The 19,218-nt window shown below is 42.2% G+C and overlaps 2 protein-coding genes across 2 annotated transcripts; both read left to right on the forward strand.

Moving 5' to 3' along the window:
* Positions 1 to 2,915: 2,915 nt before the first annotated feature.
* On the forward strand, positions 2,916 to 4,019 carry LOC129852739 (octapeptide-repeat protein T2-like). The gene is made up of 2 exons (XM_055918400.1): positions 2,916 to 3,033; positions 3,329 to 4,019. The coding sequence occupies exons 1-2, from the start codon at positions 2,951 to 2,953 to the stop codon at positions 4,017 to 4,019; spliced, it is 774 nt and encodes a 257-aa protein (XP_055774375.1). The 5' UTR covers positions 2,916 to 2,950.
* Positions 4,020 to 6,176: 2,157 nt separating this feature from the next.
* Positions 6,177 to 8,585, forward strand: LOC129852965 (uncharacterized). The gene is made up of 3 exons (XM_055918570.1): positions 6,177 to 7,044; positions 7,542 to 8,049; positions 8,198 to 8,585. Exons 1-3 carry the CDS (start codon positions 6,180 to 6,182, stop codon positions 8,220 to 8,222), a joined length of 1,398 nt encoding a protein of 465 aa, XP_055774545.1. The 5' UTR covers positions 6,177 to 6,179; the 3' UTR covers positions 8,223 to 8,585.
* Positions 8,586 to 19,218: the final 10,633 nt, after the last annotated feature.

Here is a 19,218-nt window from a genome sequence, read left to right on the forward strand (position 1 = left end):
GGCCGGTTTGCCCAGGTGGGACGCCGGGTGGCGTCCCAAGAGGGAGGGGTACTGTCATGTTTGCTCCCGCTCTTCCCTTCCCCTGGCGCTTGAGGGCGCCAGATTACCCTGCATCACACGCTCCTGCCATCCATCACCCACACCTGCCTTCCCTCGTCACTCGCATCAGCGTTAATGGACTCACCTGGACTCACTTATTACATGTTAATTTCCTCCCCTATATTTGTCTGTTCCCTTGCTCTGTTCCCTGCTGCTGCATTGATTGTTTCTTGTCTAAGTTTCTGTTTGCTGACGCTGTGCTTGTCTCGTTATATGTCCGTCATTTATTAAATGTTACTCCCCGTACCTGCTTCGTCTCTCCAGCGTCACTCAGTGTGACAATTAGTTGACCAGTGGTACAAAGGGGACTGGATCTAGGTGAACTATGTGGAGTGTCTTCCAGGGACAGTACAGTACAGACTGAGAACATAACAACAGTGTAGTTTACTCAACTCATTCAAACTATCATGACTATTGTTTAGAGAGAAGATCTGCACAAGGGAATAAAGTGTAAGATATAGCAAGAGAGGACAATATGGTGCAAGGCAGCCAAAGGGGAATCAAAAGTCATAGGCCTAATCAATATAAAACCAAAATATAATCTACATAAAGATATGTCATCTGCATGTGTTATAGAAAAGCTCCCTTCTCACATCCCAGGTCATGTTTAGACTGGAACGTGACAACTCAACGTCTATGCGCATCTCCCCAATAGCCGACAGACAACTTTCCTGAGTGCAATGTCATTAATGTGACAGATATGTACAGTATAATAAGCATAGTGAAGAAGGAAAAGATCCCACCTCTGACGCACAGCAGAGAGACATCGCTGCTGAGATTTCCCCTGGAGCAAGAGTCCCTCAAGAATTTATTAACAGTCATTGCGTTACAATAAATGTTCTCCCTAAACACTTGTTGCATCGTAAACTATCCTCCCAGTCCCTTGGGAGTTCAGCGGATGGATGATGCGCCGCTGTCATTTACTTGGATGAGAAGTTGGACGAACGCTCCTCCAGCTCACGATACGCAATGGTGGAGAACTACAGTGTGGTGATGTGTCGTTCACGAACGAACGGCTCTTTTTGAACGGATCTTTTTGTTGTATGTCTGGAACCAAATTGCATCGGTGAAAGAGTCATTCATCTGGCTCTCTGATTTGCATACTGCTAGTACTGCTTGTTGAGCTCAGAACAACGTTTATCTGTAGATAAATTACAACATCACTATCTAAAGGGGGTGAATCCTCACTGCAGAAACAATAAATAGTGGGGAGAGCGGGTCAATCTGGTCCACGAGGATTTATTTCATGCTTAAAAACGAATTCTTCTTTTTTTAAAGCGCATTTCACGATCTGACTTAATGGTAGCCTACCTTTTGGCTTTTACTTTGAATATTTGTAATTTTTTCATTGTTCTATATTGATTTAAGCATTTTGAAGGAAGATCTGTTTATGAGCTAAATGAACCCGCTCTTTTACTTGAACGGAGCCAAATGTTCCGGCTCACCGAATAGACTCAGAAAGCCCATCACTACTACAGCGGAGAGATTAGATCCAAACAGAGCACCACACTCAACAGGCAGTTAGGGCGTTGGGATTTGACTGTCACAGGGACAAACTAATAAGAGGTTATAATTCATTGGAATAGGCGGTTCTTGAGGTAACGGTGGTCAATTGAAAACGGATCAACTGGATTCTTGTACCCCGGGGAACAGGCGTAGTCCAGCAGTTGGTGATGATGACATACTGAACAGTTCGACCTGGACAGTTGCACCAGAGTTGTGATTGTGTGTTTGTTTGTACAGTTATGGCTGTCCTGTTATTATTTTGTGTTCTCACTAAACACCCACATTTGTATTTGTGTGGGAAATGTTTGCAGGCTATGGTTGCTGTTTGTATTTAATTGAACTTTAGGCCCATACAAAGACAAATCACACAACATAGACTACCAAATAACCTTAGGCAAAAATACACGAAATAAAAGTAAAGTGGAAAATAGTTAAAAATGTCTTGATCAATTATGAGTATCTAAACATATCGACTTTTGGACACCGATGCGCAGGAGAACCCCTAGCTGTCAATCAAGCAGGCGCGGTGAACGGATTATGACGCTCAAGCGTTCCAAATGACGCAACAATACAGTTCCAGAACAGAGAAAGTTAATGCCGAAGATGTTATTCGGTTAAACACTAAAACTGCGCTTTGACAAGTGTGATTTGAGGTGAGTCAAATATTTACAAAAGTTTACAATACATTAACCATCCGCTAGCCTACTTAGCCTATAATTCTGTCATGGTAAGATACCACATGTGAACGTTAATGTATTTGAAATATGTTTTCTTTCTGACATTACCTAGCTAGCCTTATAAAACACAATTATTAATTATGGATTCGTTTTTTTCTGTTGCTATCAATCACTCTATCTGTATTTACTCTTCTGTCTGTCTGTCAGACTATCTGTCTGTCTGTGTACTGTCTAGCCAGCATATGCCAGAAAGATTCTTTCACATAGGCTCATATTCACAAAGTCTCATAGAAGGAGTGCTGATCAATGATCAGTTCTGTCTTTTAAATCAAACTGAATACGTTTTGATGGACAGGAGGGGACCTGATCCTAGATCAGCACTCCTACCCTGAAACACTTTGTGAACACAATCCAGGTGTACTGTGATTATGAAGTTGTGATGAGGTATTATTATATTAGTCGTGCTGATGCATGATGGGTTGTAGGCTAGAGTTTGAGTACCGTTGTCTGAAGGCTGTTTCTGAATTCACTGACCTGGTGAGTAAATGTTGTTTACAATGGCGCCATCTAGTGACAGAAACATAGAAACACACATTGTTGCTGAAAGAAGGCATCTCTTTATTTTCCAGAAATACAACTTGTAGACCTTTCCTGCAGTCTCTGAGGAGATGGACACCTCTTCTTCTTCTGGACGATCTCCGTCTCCTACTGGGACTGTCTTCTTACCCCCTCCTATCATGTGGAACAGTCTGTAAGTCATTCATCACATAACCTAGCTCTGGTCCAGGGCATTATGTGCGGCTTGCTGAAGGAAGGCTCAGTGTCTGCAAGCTGTACTTAACGCCCTGGACCAGAGCTACACATTACCCACCTCTGGCCATCATGGACAGTCAACTCATCACATTCACGTACTGTAAGTCACAGTTGAGTGAGTTGTGTGATTAAAGGCAGTTTGATTGATCAGAATTGTAATTATTATTGTAGTATTGTAGTAAATTGTCTGAGTTCACTTCCTAAATGATGTGTTGACATTCCTTCGCTCCCAGCTACAAGCAGGCAGAGATGGAGGTTCAGTTCCTGAGGGAAGAGAAGAAGACCTGTACAGAGAAGGAAGCCCACATGCTTGAGTTGAGGGGGAAGGATCGAACGATCCGAAATCAGAAGAAGGAGATGGACAGACTTCAAGTGTGCCTCTGGGAGGAGGAAAAGAAGAAGAGGAATGGTGGAACGGAGAAGGACGAGATGATTGAACAACTACAGTCTGAGACAGACCATCTCAGAGCCCTTTTGACAGATGAAAGGAGGAGAAGAAGAGTAGAAAGGGGTATTATGAAAGAGTGGAAGGCTGAGATCCTGAGACTGAGGGAGGCAGAGAGCCACAGGGAGGCAGAGAGCCACAGGGAGGCAGAGAGACAGAGGGAAGCAGAGAGCCACAGGGAGGCAGAGATACAGAGGGAGGCAGAGAGACAGAGGGAGGCAGAGAGACAGAGGGAGGCAGAGAGACAGAGAGAAGCAGAGAGACAGAAAGAAGCAGAGAGACAGAGGGAGGCAGAGAGAGCCACAGAATGGGAGGACAACCAGAGAAAAATGCGGGAGATCAACAGACTCAAAAAACTGCTGGAGCTGCTGATGGTGGACCTACAACTGGCCCACGTAAGACATGTCATTGTTATTATTAAAAGGCAGTGTATATTCACCCGGCTGAAAATGAATGGCAGTATGCTAACCCAATGTTAACTTTTATGCCTTTTTTAAACTTTAACCCTTACCTTAACCTCACTGAAACTATACCTCACCTTTACCATAACCCAACCCTAGGTCCTAAACCTAACCTTCATTTATCTCAACCCCTACGCCTTTCTTCTGCCGGTTGAATATCCACTTCCTTATTAACGTCATTACTGTTATTGTTGTTGATAACTGTATCTGTGCAGGTTGTAAATAGTTGCATTAGTGAAACATCATTTGTAGGAGTAATTTCTACAAGCATAAACATCAGAGGCAACATTGTTGTAACATCACACAAATTGCAATGGGAATTTCTCAAACCCCTAACTGAATGGGCAAGCTAGTTGTGTGTTTGTATTTGTACACATTTTGGACATAATTTATTACATAAAATGTCTCATAATTTTTTCAAACCATGTCAATACATTAACTGACAATGAATTGTCCAGATGAATTGATCAAAATGACTCTGCTATTGATGTTGTCCACTGTTTGATTCAATTACCTAGGTCTAAGTTGTATTTCTATGTATCATCCTCTGCAAATCCTTTGAAAGTATGTCTTGGTCAAAGATTATCACTAATTTAACCTTTTAAATTTAAGCAAGAGATAGAGAGATTGAGGCTATGGCAGAAAGTCATGGAAGATCAGCGACCAAGACTGGCCTGGAACAACAAACCTATTGAGACAGAAAGAGAGAGGGAAAGAGAAAGAGAAAGGGAGATGGAAAGGGAGAGAAAAGCAGAATTGGAAAGACAAGAAATGAAGAAGAAAGTGAAACAGGCAGAAGAAACAATAAAAGCGTTAGAACGAGAGATTGAGAGATTGAAAGAGACTGAAAAGGAAGTCATATTTGAAAGAGAAAGAGACATGCGTATTGCAGAGAATGAGAAAGTCAAACTGGTTAACGAAAAGGTGAAAGAGTTAGAGAGAGAGGTTGAGAGACTGAAAGAAGATATGACAACAAAAGAGATTCAATACAAAATCAAATTTGAAAGAGCAAAAGAAGCGTATAGAAGACAGAATGAGAGAGTGAAACAGGTTAACCAAAATGTACTAGTGTTAGACAGAGAAGTTGCGAGAATGAAAGAAGAGATTAGATTGAAAGAAGAGACTGAACCAGAGAGAACATTTGATAGAGACAGAGAGAGAGAAAATGATTGGAGACGAACTGAAGAGGAGATGAAAAATAGAGTGGAGAGCGAGACGGAGATGGAGACAGCCCTCATCAATGACAAAAAGAAGTCTGAATTGGAGGAAGTCTTCAAGAAAATCAAGGAACAGCTGATAGAATTAGAAAATATGGAAACAGACAAATATAAATGGAAGCAGAACCAAATGGACATGGAGGAGAAGATGGAGGGTGAGAACAACAAACAGAAAGAGGTAGAAAGAAAAAGAATGGAGAAAATACCAAAACAGAGACAACAAGAAGATGAGAAGAAGAAAGAGATGGAGAGAGAAGAAGAAGAGAGACAGAGAGAGATTGAAAGAGAGAAAGAAGAAGAAATATGTAAACAGAAGCAAATAGAGATGGAAGAGGAAGAACGAAAAGAAGAGAGACAGAGAGAGATTGATAGAGAGAATGAAGAAGAAATATGTAAACAGAAGCAAATAGAGATGGAAGAGGAAGAACGAGAGAGGGAGACAGAGAGACAGAGAGAGATCAAAAGGAAGAGAATGGAGAAGAGACAGAAAAATATGGAAAGAGAAGAAGAGAGACAGAGAGAGATTGAAAGAGAGAATGAAGAAGAAATATGTAAACAGAAGCAAATAGAGATGGAAGAGGAAGAACGAGAGAGGGAGAAAGAGAGACAGAGAGAGATCAAAAGGAAGAGAATGGAGAAGAGACAGAAAAATATGGAAAGAGAAGAAGAGAGACAGAGAGAGATTGAAAGAGAGCATGAAGAAGAAAGATGTAAACAGAAGCAAATAGAGATGGAAGAGGAAGAACGAAAAGAAGAGAGACAGAGAGAGATGGGAGAGAAAGAGAGACGACAACAACAAGAGGAGAGAAAGAGAACGCTTGAGAGAGATCAAGAAGAAGAAGATATATTGAAGCAGAAGCAAATTGACATGGAGAAGGAGGGAAGAGAGAAGGAGAACAAGAGACAGAGAGAGATAGAAGAGATACATAGAGGACAACAACAAGAAGAGAGACAGAAACAAATGGAGAAAGAGAAAGAAAGGGAGAAAGACAATGAGAATCAGAGAGAGATGGAATTAAAAGATAAGCAACAGAAAGAGATGGAGAAAGAAAAGATGATTATGAGAGAGAGGGAGGAAGCAGGAAGAAGAAAGGAGGGACAGAAAAATATTTTGGGGGAAATTGAGAGACAGAATGAACTGGAGATAGAACATGAGAGAGAGATGGAAGAAAAGCATGAAGTGATTAAGGAAGCAGAGGAAGAGTACAGGGAAAGAGAAGAGAGAGGAAAGGAAGTAAGCATGAAGAAACATGTAGTAGTTAATGTTAAAGCAAAAGCACAGGAAGTCTTCAATAGACGTAAAGAGAGAAGGTTAGAAGTGTTGAAGGGGGAACGAGAACACATAGAAAGAGGACAACAAATCAGGAGGGAGAAGGAGGAAAGACGGCTGGAGATGGAAAGAAAACAGGAGAGGGCAAGACAACAAGAGGAGCAGGATAAAAAACGAGACATTGAAATTGCTAGACAGAAAGAAATGTTCAGACTAAGAGAGGAGGAGAGGCAGAGAGAGGAAGAGAGAGAGGAGGAGAGAAAGAGAGCCATTGAAGGCCATTTATCTTTAATGAGAGAGAGAGAGATAATAGAGGCAAACAGAAGAGAGGAGATGGTGGAAGAGGAAAGAAGGGAGATCTTTGAAAAGCACAAGAGGGGTGACTTAGAGGAGGAGGAGAAGGAAGAAGACAAGGAGGACATTCTCCCACCTGATAAAAGTATCCGAAGGAGAGCTGTGGGCTGGGTAAATAAGAAGTGGGAGGAGAGGAACCTCAAGAAGATCGAGAGAACCTATCAGAGAGAAGCTGAGGAGGGCTATAAGATCGTCCACATAGGTAAGACCTGTTTTCCCTCTGCTTATGACATCATCCTCTTTAGTCTCCTCTACACACATCAGTTACACACCAGTCATCATGTTGCATTATTGTTTCAATATAAAACTACTGTCTAAAGAATATGTTAGCTGACATGGCTAATTGAGTGACTGACTGACATAACAAGAAAAATACTGCTGATGTAACAACCACCTGTTTAAATGGTACATTGTGTCATCTACTAGTCTAACTCTCAAGACTAAGTAGAGACCCAGAAAGAGTTCCTAAAAAACACACACAAATACGTGTTTTGGGGGGATCCGGGGGCTACTAGTGGCGATCACATATGGGAATTATTGCACTTTATTGACAAATTCCATGCCTTGCTCAACTGAAAAGAGTAAACAATCATTGAGACCCAATTGTGTTTTCTATTCTTCATTCCCTGTGTCCATTAAATTTAAGTTGATACCAGATCCCTAAGTTGAATGTGAACTCTACTTCTTCTCCCCTACCAGCCATCCCTGGACACACAAGGCTAACAGCCACCATGACACGGGCAGAGAGAGAGAGGGAGAAGAGGAAGGAGCTGCTGAAGGCTGAGAAGAGAAGGAAGAAGATGGAGGATTTTAATAAGCAGTGGAGAGAGCAGTCCCTGCTTAAAAAACAAACTCATCAGAAACTGATGGAGGAGAGGGGGAAGATGAAGGGACATTACCTGGAGCAGATGAATCTGGAGGCTGATGCTCAAATCCACACCCGGTGTCTAACCACCCAACACAGCCACGATTATCTGGAGACAACACAGCCCACTGGATCTGGAGATGGCCACCAGGAAAGGCCAAGGAGGCAACAGGCATGGGCAGAGAACCAGGAGGGAAGTTCAGAGAACCAGCAGGAGTGGCCAGAGAACCAACAGGGGGTGCCAGACAGCCAGCAGCTAGAAGCTCCAGAAGAGGCTGAAACATCAGAGCTAACCTCCAAGAACAAGAAAAGGCCAGGCATCTGGAAGAGAATTAAGATGGGGTAAAGAATGTTTAAACATCTATTCATGTTTTACACTGTTAATATATATGTTGTCCAAGTGTGAGCTATTATCCAAATGTGAGGGTTTAGTGTACATGAAACACACATGTAAATATATAGATACTTACGTGTCTCTGATGTCTTACAGCATTCCTGACCTGCTGTCTGCCTAGAGCTGGAACTCGAAGAAGCCACAGTTCCACTGGGGTTACCTTGGTCATTAAAAGTGTCGCCCAATAATTCCTCCTCCTCTTTAAGTCATCAAGCTACATTTCCTCCACAAAACATTATCGTCTCCTCAAGCCAGCAAGTATACTATTTGTCAGGCAACAAACCCTCGAAGGTCAGTGACCCTCCTCCCCAGAGCAGAGGTTCTCATCTTTATCCTAATTAAATTCATCTCTGCTCACCACCTCTATTGTCCTAGAAAATATCCCCAAATGGACATGGTTTAAACAGAAGTCCTCCCCTCAGACCAGTGGCTCCAAGAACCAGAGTTTCTCATCTTTACTCAAGTTGAACGCAACTCTGATCATTTCCACCACCTCACCTGTTAAGGGGAGGTCTGGGAGGAGGTCTGCAGGTAGCCTGGACCGGAGCGGTAGCAGCTAAGTTGCTGGCTCCATCCCCGGACAAAGCTGCTCAAGTCAGGCCAGTGATGTTTGACGATGTCATTTTTGTTATTAAAGTTTTACGTTTTAATAAAAGCATTTATTAAAAAAGCAATATTGTTGTTACGGTGTGGATTGTTTTGTTATTTATTAGAATTGAAACATCCAGTAGTCATGGTAGATGTTAGACTTTCAATGAGACACCTAACATTACATCAGTTTGCTACAATGTGTGACATGTTATATTAGAGAGGAGTCCTCTATACACATCTATTTTAGACCAGAGGAGAAATATCAGATTGAAATAGCTTCTCTAAGAATCTGAGGAGAGAGCAACAGTAGACGCATCGTTAGCTCTCCCACCTCCAGTTCAGTACTTGGGTCATTCCACCAGTTGAGTACCTTTTGGGGAGTGTAACTTTTATTTCACCTAATTCTAACATTCTGTCATAAAGAGCACATGTTCAACTTAATAAAACACATGTTTGCCCATCTCAAAAGTAAAAAATACATACTATAGCAAGTGCTTATTAAGTGCCAAATCAAGTGACAGAGTTGACTGTAACAGAGTTGACTATTTCATTTAGAATCAACCATAGATCCCCATGTGACAGGGGGAATGGAATGCAAGCTTACCAAACAAATGTAAATTGTTTCAACATTTCTAGACTGTCTATCTATAGGTAACAGGGTTGATGTGTTATAATTCACCCAGTGGTGATTGCAGCATGTACATCTTGGTGGGGAAAACTCCCCCAAAATGTTTTAGATGAATGCCAGCAAAGCCACTACACAACACAACACTAAACAATACATTAATTGCACTATAACTTTGACAAACGGTGCCCACAAACTGTTAGGGTCGACATAAAGCTGTCCCAACAGCAGAGATTTCTTTTCATCACCAAGGAGTGAATCCTTTTTAAAAAACATAGCTGATATGGCTGACTTGCTTCAACAAATGTGGTTTCTACTGACACTTGAGGGGACAACGAGTGGATAACAGGCAATCCGTCATTTTGATTAAGACATTAATGAGAGAGCTAGGATGGACGTAGTCAATATATATAGTCTACATGTGCACCACCAAGTCAGAGCAGTAGGCTAAGTTATGAGAGGGGAAAGGCACAAAATTATTAGGGTGAGACACATGGGCTACTAACAGCTTACTACACAACATACACTTAGTATTACTTTCTTAGCTACAGTATACATATCTCCCTGGCATATTACATCATTTATAGTGCAGCATAAAATACATCAAAATTTGTCATCAAAGTCTGTCATTCTCTAGATTTAAGACAACTGGGAACTTGGAAAAAAATGTATAATAATAATACAAGTCCATGGAAGGTCAGTTCCACAGTGTTCATTATTTGCCATAGAACTCATAGTCCCTCGTTGATTATCCCTTACATAACTTTATGAGCTGGATTTGCCTTTCTTTGCAACAGTGGAAGCTGCTGAGGAGGCGGTGACTCATAATAATGGTTGGAATGGAGTCAATGGAGTGGTATCAACCACATCAAAGCTGGGGTTTCCATGTGTTTGATACCACTCAATTGACTCCATTCCAGACATTATTATGCGCTGTCTTCCCCTCATCAGCCTCCACTGATTTGCAATTAGTTTGTTCCTTTTCAGTTGTTAGCATTTAGCTAACAACTGACAACTATGTGAATTTGGTATCAGTTTGTGCTAATTTGTTAGCATTCTGGTCATAGGCGGAAATCCCAGGGGGGACGGGGGGGGGGACACGACCCCCCCACCCTGGGGAAAATATGATTTGTCCCCCCCAATATATCACTGTAAACATAACTATGTAATTTCAATAATATTAATAATACGCAATGAAAGCACTTGTGCTGATTATAGACACTTAATAGCGCGTTTTTAAATTTCACAAGATTGCGACCCCCCCGCCCTTTGCCTCACAATGGTTTGATCCACTGCCAGTTCTTTAGCTGGCAAGGTAATAGAGGGCTCGTATCTACTGTCCGAAAGGCACTCAATGTACGTAACTGACGTGAGGTAATCCAGTCAATCGCGCTTTAGCAATGTATATATTTTTTTCATGTTGCAGGGTTCACACACTAGCTGAATTTGCAGAGCTAGCGCGCAAACTAAAGCAAACATTAACTATCAAGCTAGCTAGTACCTATTCCATTTATGTGGCATCGTCAAAGATGGAATATTTGCTATCGTCAGTTTATTCCAAGATTAGCATGCAGCTGTAGTGCTTCAAAGTCCCTGTGATAAGGTTAGCGATAAACTGAAGTCCAAACTGAACAAAACTACACTCTCTTATACCATTGTCTTAAATATATTTAATGGTCTCGTTGCAAAAGCTAAATTGTCGCTAGTGAATTTTTATTTTTTTTCACCTTTAACCAGGTAGCAAAGATTATAGCAAACACCACAGAAACGGAATTGGTGCTCGCTAGCTTTGCAAATTCAGCTATTGTTGGAAGCCTGCCAATATGAAACAAACTATGTTAAAATTTCAAAACGTTGCAGCATGTGTTGTGTAAATGTGTGTGTGCAGCTAGACCGGTCAGCCAGCCAGCCAGGTAGAAAAATGTCAGAAAAAAGTAAAAAGACGGACATCAGAGTATTTTTCAGTACACCAAAACGCAAAGTAAGAACTCTAGTAGCCTAATATCTCAAAGACCAGTTGATAAAATGTTCATAAGAAAGAAGTGAAATGCTAATGGAAATATTTCACAATGATGTCATTAGGCAGAGCAGGCAACAGATGGCACACAGACAGCAGAGCTGGGGACAGATATGCAGGGACAGACTGGCAGAGACAGGGAGTCTCAGGTAAGTTTGTTGAGTCTTTGTTTGGCAACATTATGAAAGGTTCTCAATTTTTTTGATTTGTAAAATAGGGACATAATTGGAAAATGCCATGAATACCCCCACTCTCAATTTAAACTGGTGACTGAACCAAGATTTGTTTAAGGCAATGGTATTGCTGTTGTGATTAATTGTGTAGTTTTGGGTACCGGTAGTTAGGAGTACAGCAAACACCTTATTTATTTTCTAGGAGACAGACTGTGAGTCAGTGAGGGTGGTGAAAGGGAAAGAGCCAAGGAGAGAGACTTGAGGACAATGTCACAGCCACGGCAGGACCAGGTGTCACCCTTGTTGCCAGCAGCACCAGTATAGGGGACAGTGGCACAGCATCGTCCAGTTACCTCAGTGATGACACAAAACCATATCAGCCACACCCACAATTTATAGAACCGCAAACTCTTGCAAACGTTTCAAGAGAGAGGAACACTGCACTGATAAGGAACATTGCTATAACTATTATTATTAGTAGTATTATAATGATTTAAACAAGTTGGGACAACCCTTCAGTTAACTACTGTACCTAACAATTATCCAGTAGTAGTGATTATGGTCCCTCAATATACATTTAACATATTACAACATAGTCTATGTGTTACAGCACTACTTTTGGTGTCCCCCTCAGGAATTGCTCCTGAGAAAATTTCATGTAATTGTCCCCTCCAAGGTTGATATCAGATTTTCGCCCCTGATTCTGGTAATAGATGCCCATAGGTTTTTCTTGTGTTTTTAGCACCCCCTCATGTGCTATGCCGGTAATACTGTAAATCCCAGTATGAGAGAAGGATGGTATGACAATATGAACATCTGGATATCGCCCAAGCCTAATCACCACAACTACCTACCACAACTACCACACTTACCTACTACAACTACCACCCCTACTTATCCCAACTACCACTACGTACCACAACTACTACACCAACCTACCTCCACTACCACACATACCATCACCACACCTACAAAACCTACCATCACCAAACCTACTTAACACAACTACCACACCTACCTACCAAAACTACCACACCACACCTACCACACCTACCACAACTACCACAACTATTACACCTACCATCAACACACCTACAATCCACAAATACCACACCTACCACAACTATCACATCTACTATCACCAAAGCTACACAGCTACCATCACCACACCTACTATCACCATACCTACCAAACCTATCTACCACACCTATCATCAACCTACCTACCATATCTATCATCACCACACCTACCAAACTTACCTACCACAACTACCACCACACCAAGCACACCTACCATCACCACAAGTAACATACCTACCATCACAACATCTACCACACCTACCACACCTACCACAACTATCACATCTACTATCACCAAAGCTACACAGCTACCATCACCACACCTACTATCACCATACCTACCAAACCTACCTACCACACCTATCATCAACCTACCTACCATATCTATCATCACCACACCTATCATCACCCTACCTACCATATCTATCATCACCACACCTACCAAACCTACCTACCACAACTACCACACCTATCATCACCCTACCTACCATATCTATCATCACCACACCTACCAAACTTACCTACCTACCCATCTACCACAACTATCACAACTACCATCACTACACCTACATCACACCTACCATCAACACACCTACCATCACCACACCTATCACACCTACAATCACCACACCTACGATACCTACCATCACCACACCTACCATCATACATACCATCACCACAAATACCACACCATAATTACTTCACCACACCTACCATCATTCGACCTGCCATCACCACACCTACCATCATCACATCTACCATAACAACACATACCATACCTTCACCACACCTACAACCACTACACCTACCATCATCACACCTACCATCCCTACCATCACCACACCTACAACACCTAACATTGTAAATGTGGATGAGTATGCTGCTTCATTCAATAATTATGGTATTGTAGAAGGTAGATACAGGAGTAGCCTATAGTCTACAATAATATCGTCATTGAATGTGCTATAGTATCATTTATTTAACCGATGAATGAAATTGTAAATAGACTACTTCATTCAGTGAATACTGGATGTCTTTCTATCTCTGGGAGTATGTTAATGAAGGCTTTTCAGCTGTTGAACTATGGCAATGTCGAACTAATTTTTAAATCTTTCTAAATCTTTCCATCAACAAGTGATGAGCCAGAGCAACCGATCAACGCCACTGCAGCTGTTCTACCCACCACCCCCACTGCTCTCCCTCCACAAGCGACCTCATCCTCTTCTCCACAAGCGACCTCATCCTCTTCTCCACAAGCAACCTCATCCTCTTCTCCACAAGCAACCTCATCCTCTTCTCCACAAGCAACCTCATCCTCTTCTCCACAAGCGACCTCATCCTCTTCTCCACAAGCGACCTCATCCTCTTCTCCACAAGCAACCTCATCCTCTTCTCCACAAGCAACCTCATCCTCTTCTCCACAAGCAACCTCATCCTCTTCTCCACAAGCAACCTCATCCTCTTCTCCACAAGCAACCTCATCCTCTTCTCCACAAGCAACCTCATCCTCTTCTCCACAAGCAACCTCATCCTCTTCTCCACAAGCAACCTCATCCTCTTCTCCTGTTCAACTCATTTGACACCACACTGCTCTCCCTCCACAAGCAACCTCATCCTCTTCTTCTGTTCAACTCATTTGCCGCCACACTGCTCTCCCTCCACAAGCAACCTCATCCTCTTCTCCTGTTCAACTCATTTGACACCACACTGCTCTCCCTCCACAAGCGACCTCATCCTCTTCTCCTGTTCAACTCATTTGCTGCCCCACTGCTCTCCCTCCACAAGCAACCTCATCCTCTTCTCCTGTTCAACTCATTTGCCGCCACACTGCTCTCCCTCCACAAGCAACCTCATCCTCTTCTCCTGTTCAACTCATTTGCCGCCACACTGCTCTCCCTCCACAAGCAACCTCATCCTCTTCTCCTGTTCAACTCATTTGCCGCCACACTGCTCTCCCTCCACAAGCAACCTCATCCTCTTCTCCTGTTCAACTCATTTGCTGCCCCACTGCTCTCCCTCCACAAGCAACCTCATCCTCTTCTCCTGTTCAACTCATTTGCTGCCACACTGCTCTCCCTCCACAAGCAACCTCATCCTCTTCTCCTGTTCAACTCATTTGCTGCCACACTGCTCTCCCTCCACAAGCAACCTCATCCTCTTCTCCTGTTCAACTCATTTGCCGCCACACTAGGAAGGACTGTACATACAGTTGAAGTCGGAAGTTTACATACACTTAGGTTGGAGTCATTAAAGGCACATTCGACTTAGTGAATGCAAACTTCTGACCCACTGGAATTGTGATACAGTGAATTATAAGGGAAATAATCTGTCTGTAAACAATTGTTGGAAACATTACTTGTGTCATGCACAAAGTAGATGTCCTAACCGACTTGCCAAAACTATAGTTTGTTAACAATACATTTGTGGAGTGGTTGAAAAACGAGTTTTAACCTGTCTAGGACAGGGGTTCCGCTAGCGGAACTCCTCCCACATTCCACTGAAAAGGCAGAGCGCGAAATTCAAAAAATATTTTTTTGACATATTTAACTTTCACACATTAACAAGTCCAATACAGCAAATGAAAGGTACCCATCTTGTGAATCTAGTCAACATGTCAGATTTTTGGAAAATTCCAGAAAATGATGTCATGGTTTTAGAAGCTTCTGATAGGATAATTATCATAATTTGAGTCAATTGGAGGTGTACCTATGGATGTATTTCAAGGCCTACCTTCAAACTCAGTGCCTCTTTGCTTGACATCATGGGAAAATCAAAAGAAATCAGCCAAAAAATGGTATACCTCCCCAAGTCCGGTTCATCATTGGGTGACATTTCCAAACACCTGAAGGTACAACGTTCATCTGTACAAACAATAGTACGCAAGTATAAACACCATGGGACCACGCAGCCGTCATACCGCCCTTGAAGGAGACACGTTCTGTCACCTAGAGATGAACATACTTGGTGTGCAAAAAGTGCAAATCAATCTCAGAACAACAGCCAAATACCTTGTGAAATAGCTGGAGGAAGCAGGTACAAAAATATCTATATCCACAGTAAAAAGAGTCCTATGTTGACATAACCTGAAAGGCCGCTCAGCAAGGAAGAAGCCACTGATCCAAAACCGCCATGAACAGTCAGACTACGGTTTGCAACTGCACATGGGGACAAAGATCGAACTTTTTGGAGAAATGTCCTCTGGTCTGATGAAACAAAAATACAACTGTTTTGGCCATAATGACCATTGCTATGTTTGGAGGAAAAAGGGGGACTACGGTTTGAAACTGCACATGGGGACAAAGATCGAACTTTTTGGAGAAATGTCCTCTGGTCTGATGAAACAAAAATATAACTGTTTGGCCATAATGACCATCGCTATGTTGGAGGAAAAAGGGGGAGGCTTGCAAGCGGAAAAACACCATCCCAACCGTGAAGCACGGGGGTGGCAGGATCATGTTGTGGGGGTGCTTTGCTGCAGGAGGAACTGGTGCACTTCACAAAATAGATGGCTTCATGATGAAGGAAAATTATGTGGATATATTGAAGCAACATCTCAAGACATTAGTCAGGAAATGAAAGCTTGGTCGCAAATGGGTCTTTCAAATTGATAATGACCCCAAGCATACTTCCAAAGTTGTAGCTAAATGGCTTAAGGACAACAAAGTCAAGGTATTGGAGTGGCCATCACAAAGACCTGACCTCAATCCAATAGAAAATTTGTGGGCAGAACTAAAAAAATGTGTGAGCATGGAGGCCTACAAATCTGACTCAGTTACACCAGCTCTGTCAGGAGGTCCCATCTTATTGTGGGAAGCTTGTGGAAGGCTACCTGAAACGTTTGACCCAAGTTAAACAATTTAAAGGTAATGCTACCAAATACTAATTGAGTGTATGTAAACTTTTGACCCACTGGGAATGTGATGAAAGAAATAATTCTCTAGTATTATTCTGACATTTTACATTCTTAAAATTAAGTGGTTATCCTAACTGATCTAAGACATGGAATTTTTACTGGGATTAAATGTCAGGAATTGTGAAAAACTGAGTTAAAATGTATTTGGCTAAGGTGTATGTAAACTTCCGACTGTATGTCTTAAAAAAAATTACCGTTAACCTAATATGAGGTTTGTGCAGTAGGCCTAATACGTTTTCACATCATATTGGCTATATGCCTGGCTTGACAAAATTGTTCTCAGAACATACATTTCAAAACTCAAGCTTTGATGACAAAATAGATCTGTTGGTGTAGAACAGCTGAGCATCAATTTAAATAGCCTTATTTTTTTACTAAACTGATGGTACATATATTTTCAGAAAGTTATCAGACCCCTTGACTTTTCCAACATTTAATTTAAAATGTATTTATTTTTCATCAATATACACACAATGACAAAACAAACAGGTTCATACATTTTTGCTAATTTTTTTACAAAAAAATATGTAAATGTAATATATATAGGTATTTAGACTCATTACTCAGTACTTTGTTGACGCACCTTTGGCAGTAATTACAGCCTCAGTCTTCTTGAGTATGACGCTACAAGCTTGGCACACCTGTATTTGGGGAGTTTATCCCATTCTTCTCTGCAGACCCTCTCAAGATCTGTCAGGTTGGATGGGGAGCGTTGCTGCACAGCTATTTTCAGGTCTCTCCAGAGATGTTCCATTCGGTTCAAGTCCTGGCTCTGGCTTGGCCACTCAAGGACATTCAGAGACTTGTCCCGAAGCCACTCCTGCGCTGTTATGGCTGTGTGCTTACGGTTGTTGTCTTTATTTAAACCATTTTAGAGTAAGTGTAACAGTATAACTTTAAACCGTCCCCTCGCCCCGACACCGGCGCGAACCAGGGACCCTCTGCACACATCAACAACTGACACCCACGTAGCGTCGTTACCCATCGCTCCACAAAAGCCACGGCCCTTGCAAAGCAAGGGGCAACACTACTTAAGTCTCAGAGCAAGTGACGTAACTGATTGAAATGCTACTAGCGCGCACCCGCTAACTAGCTAGCCATTTCACATCCGTTACACTCACCCCCCTTTCAACCTCCTCCTTTTCCGCAGCAACCAGTGATCCGGGTCAACAGCATCAATGTAACAGTATAACTTTAAACCGTCCCCTCGCCCCGACACCGGCGCGAACCAGGGACCCTCTGCACACATCAACAACTGACACCCACGTAGCGTTGTTACCCATCGCTCCACAAAAGCCGCAGCCCTTGCAGAGCAAGGGGCAACACTGCTTAAGTCTCAGAGCAAGTGACGTAACTGATTGAAATGCTACTAGCGCGCACCCGCTAACTAGCTAGCCATTTCACATCCGTTACATAAGTCTGTAACGTAACTAAGTGTGGAAAAAGGTCAAGGGGTCTGAATACTCTCAGAAGGCGCTGTGCATATGATGGGTATGGTGTTTTCAAGACAACTGAGAACTACAACAAAAAAAAGTTAAATCATGACGTCAGTCATCTTCTGGTCGGGAAGTTTGGAGCTCCAGAAAGATACTCAAGTGTCCGACTTGGAATTCTGATTTGGATGAAATTTCTGTTCAGAAGATTTTTCTCAGTCGGATCTCGTTTTTTCCCAAGTTCCCAGTTGTCTTGAATGCACTGGAGTCGGAGACTTCATACCTCCGAGTTGCTATCTCTAGTCAGTCTCAAAGGAGGGAGAGAGCATGAGAAGGTTCACCTTCCCTGTTCACCTTCCCTGGCCCCTGCTCTCTCTCCCTCCATTCCTCCAGTGAGACTGACTAGAGAGAGGGGACCCAGTCTTCCACCTGATGGCGAAACTCGAATCGAACTGCATCTGCCTCATGCACAAATTCATGTTCTTCCTATGACACACGACGAGCTGCTAATAACAATAAAAACGCAGCGTTATCGATACACTTGGCTATTCACTCATTGCAGCGCCAGTGGAAGTAGAGAGAAGTATGTTTTATGTTGTGTAATAGTGTTGAATAAAAACAGTGTTGACAGTAATGAATTAAAAAAAAGTGTAAAAAGTTATTAAATCTCACGTAGACTAGTTTCAATCTTTATAAGCTAGTATCAATCTTTATAAGCTAGTATCAATATTTGTAGGCTAGTATCAATCTTTATAAGCTAGTATCAATCTTTATAAACTAGTATCAATCTTTGTAGGCTAGTATCAATCTTTATAAGCTAGTATCAATCTTTATAAGCTAGTATCAATCTTTATAAGCTAGTATCAATCTTTGCTGTGGCCGGGGTCGTGGAAGATGTAGGTAGGCACGGTGATTTGATCTGTCGGATTCACCAGCACCTTAGGCACACTCGATTTACCAACAGATCTCCCGGTCTCCGGTTAACGGAGTTTGTATTTTCCGACAAATTAAATGCTTCAACATGGGAACACTTCGCATACCCGGTGCGCAGGGCTTCTGAATCAAGTGCACCTACCGTCAACAGCGCAACACGAATAATAAAAAAAAAAGGGAGCGCAAGCCTTTATCGATTGCTTTTCTACATCAATTGGTGATCGACTAGGAATGAGATCGTCTGGTACTGTAGCTGATCACTGGGTTAGACCATAGGGAGTGTGTCCACTCTGGTATTGGCATGTGCGCTCTAGCCTACAGAGCTAGAGCCTACACAATTTACCTGTTTTTGG

The sequence above is a fragment of the Salvelinus fontinalis genome, chromosome 4, assembly GCF_029448725.1.
Source record: "Salvelinus fontinalis isolate EN_2023a chromosome 4, ASM2944872v1, whole genome shotgun sequence".
NCBI lineage: Eukaryota > Metazoa > Chordata > Actinopteri > Salmoniformes > Salmonidae > Salvelinus > Salvelinus fontinalis.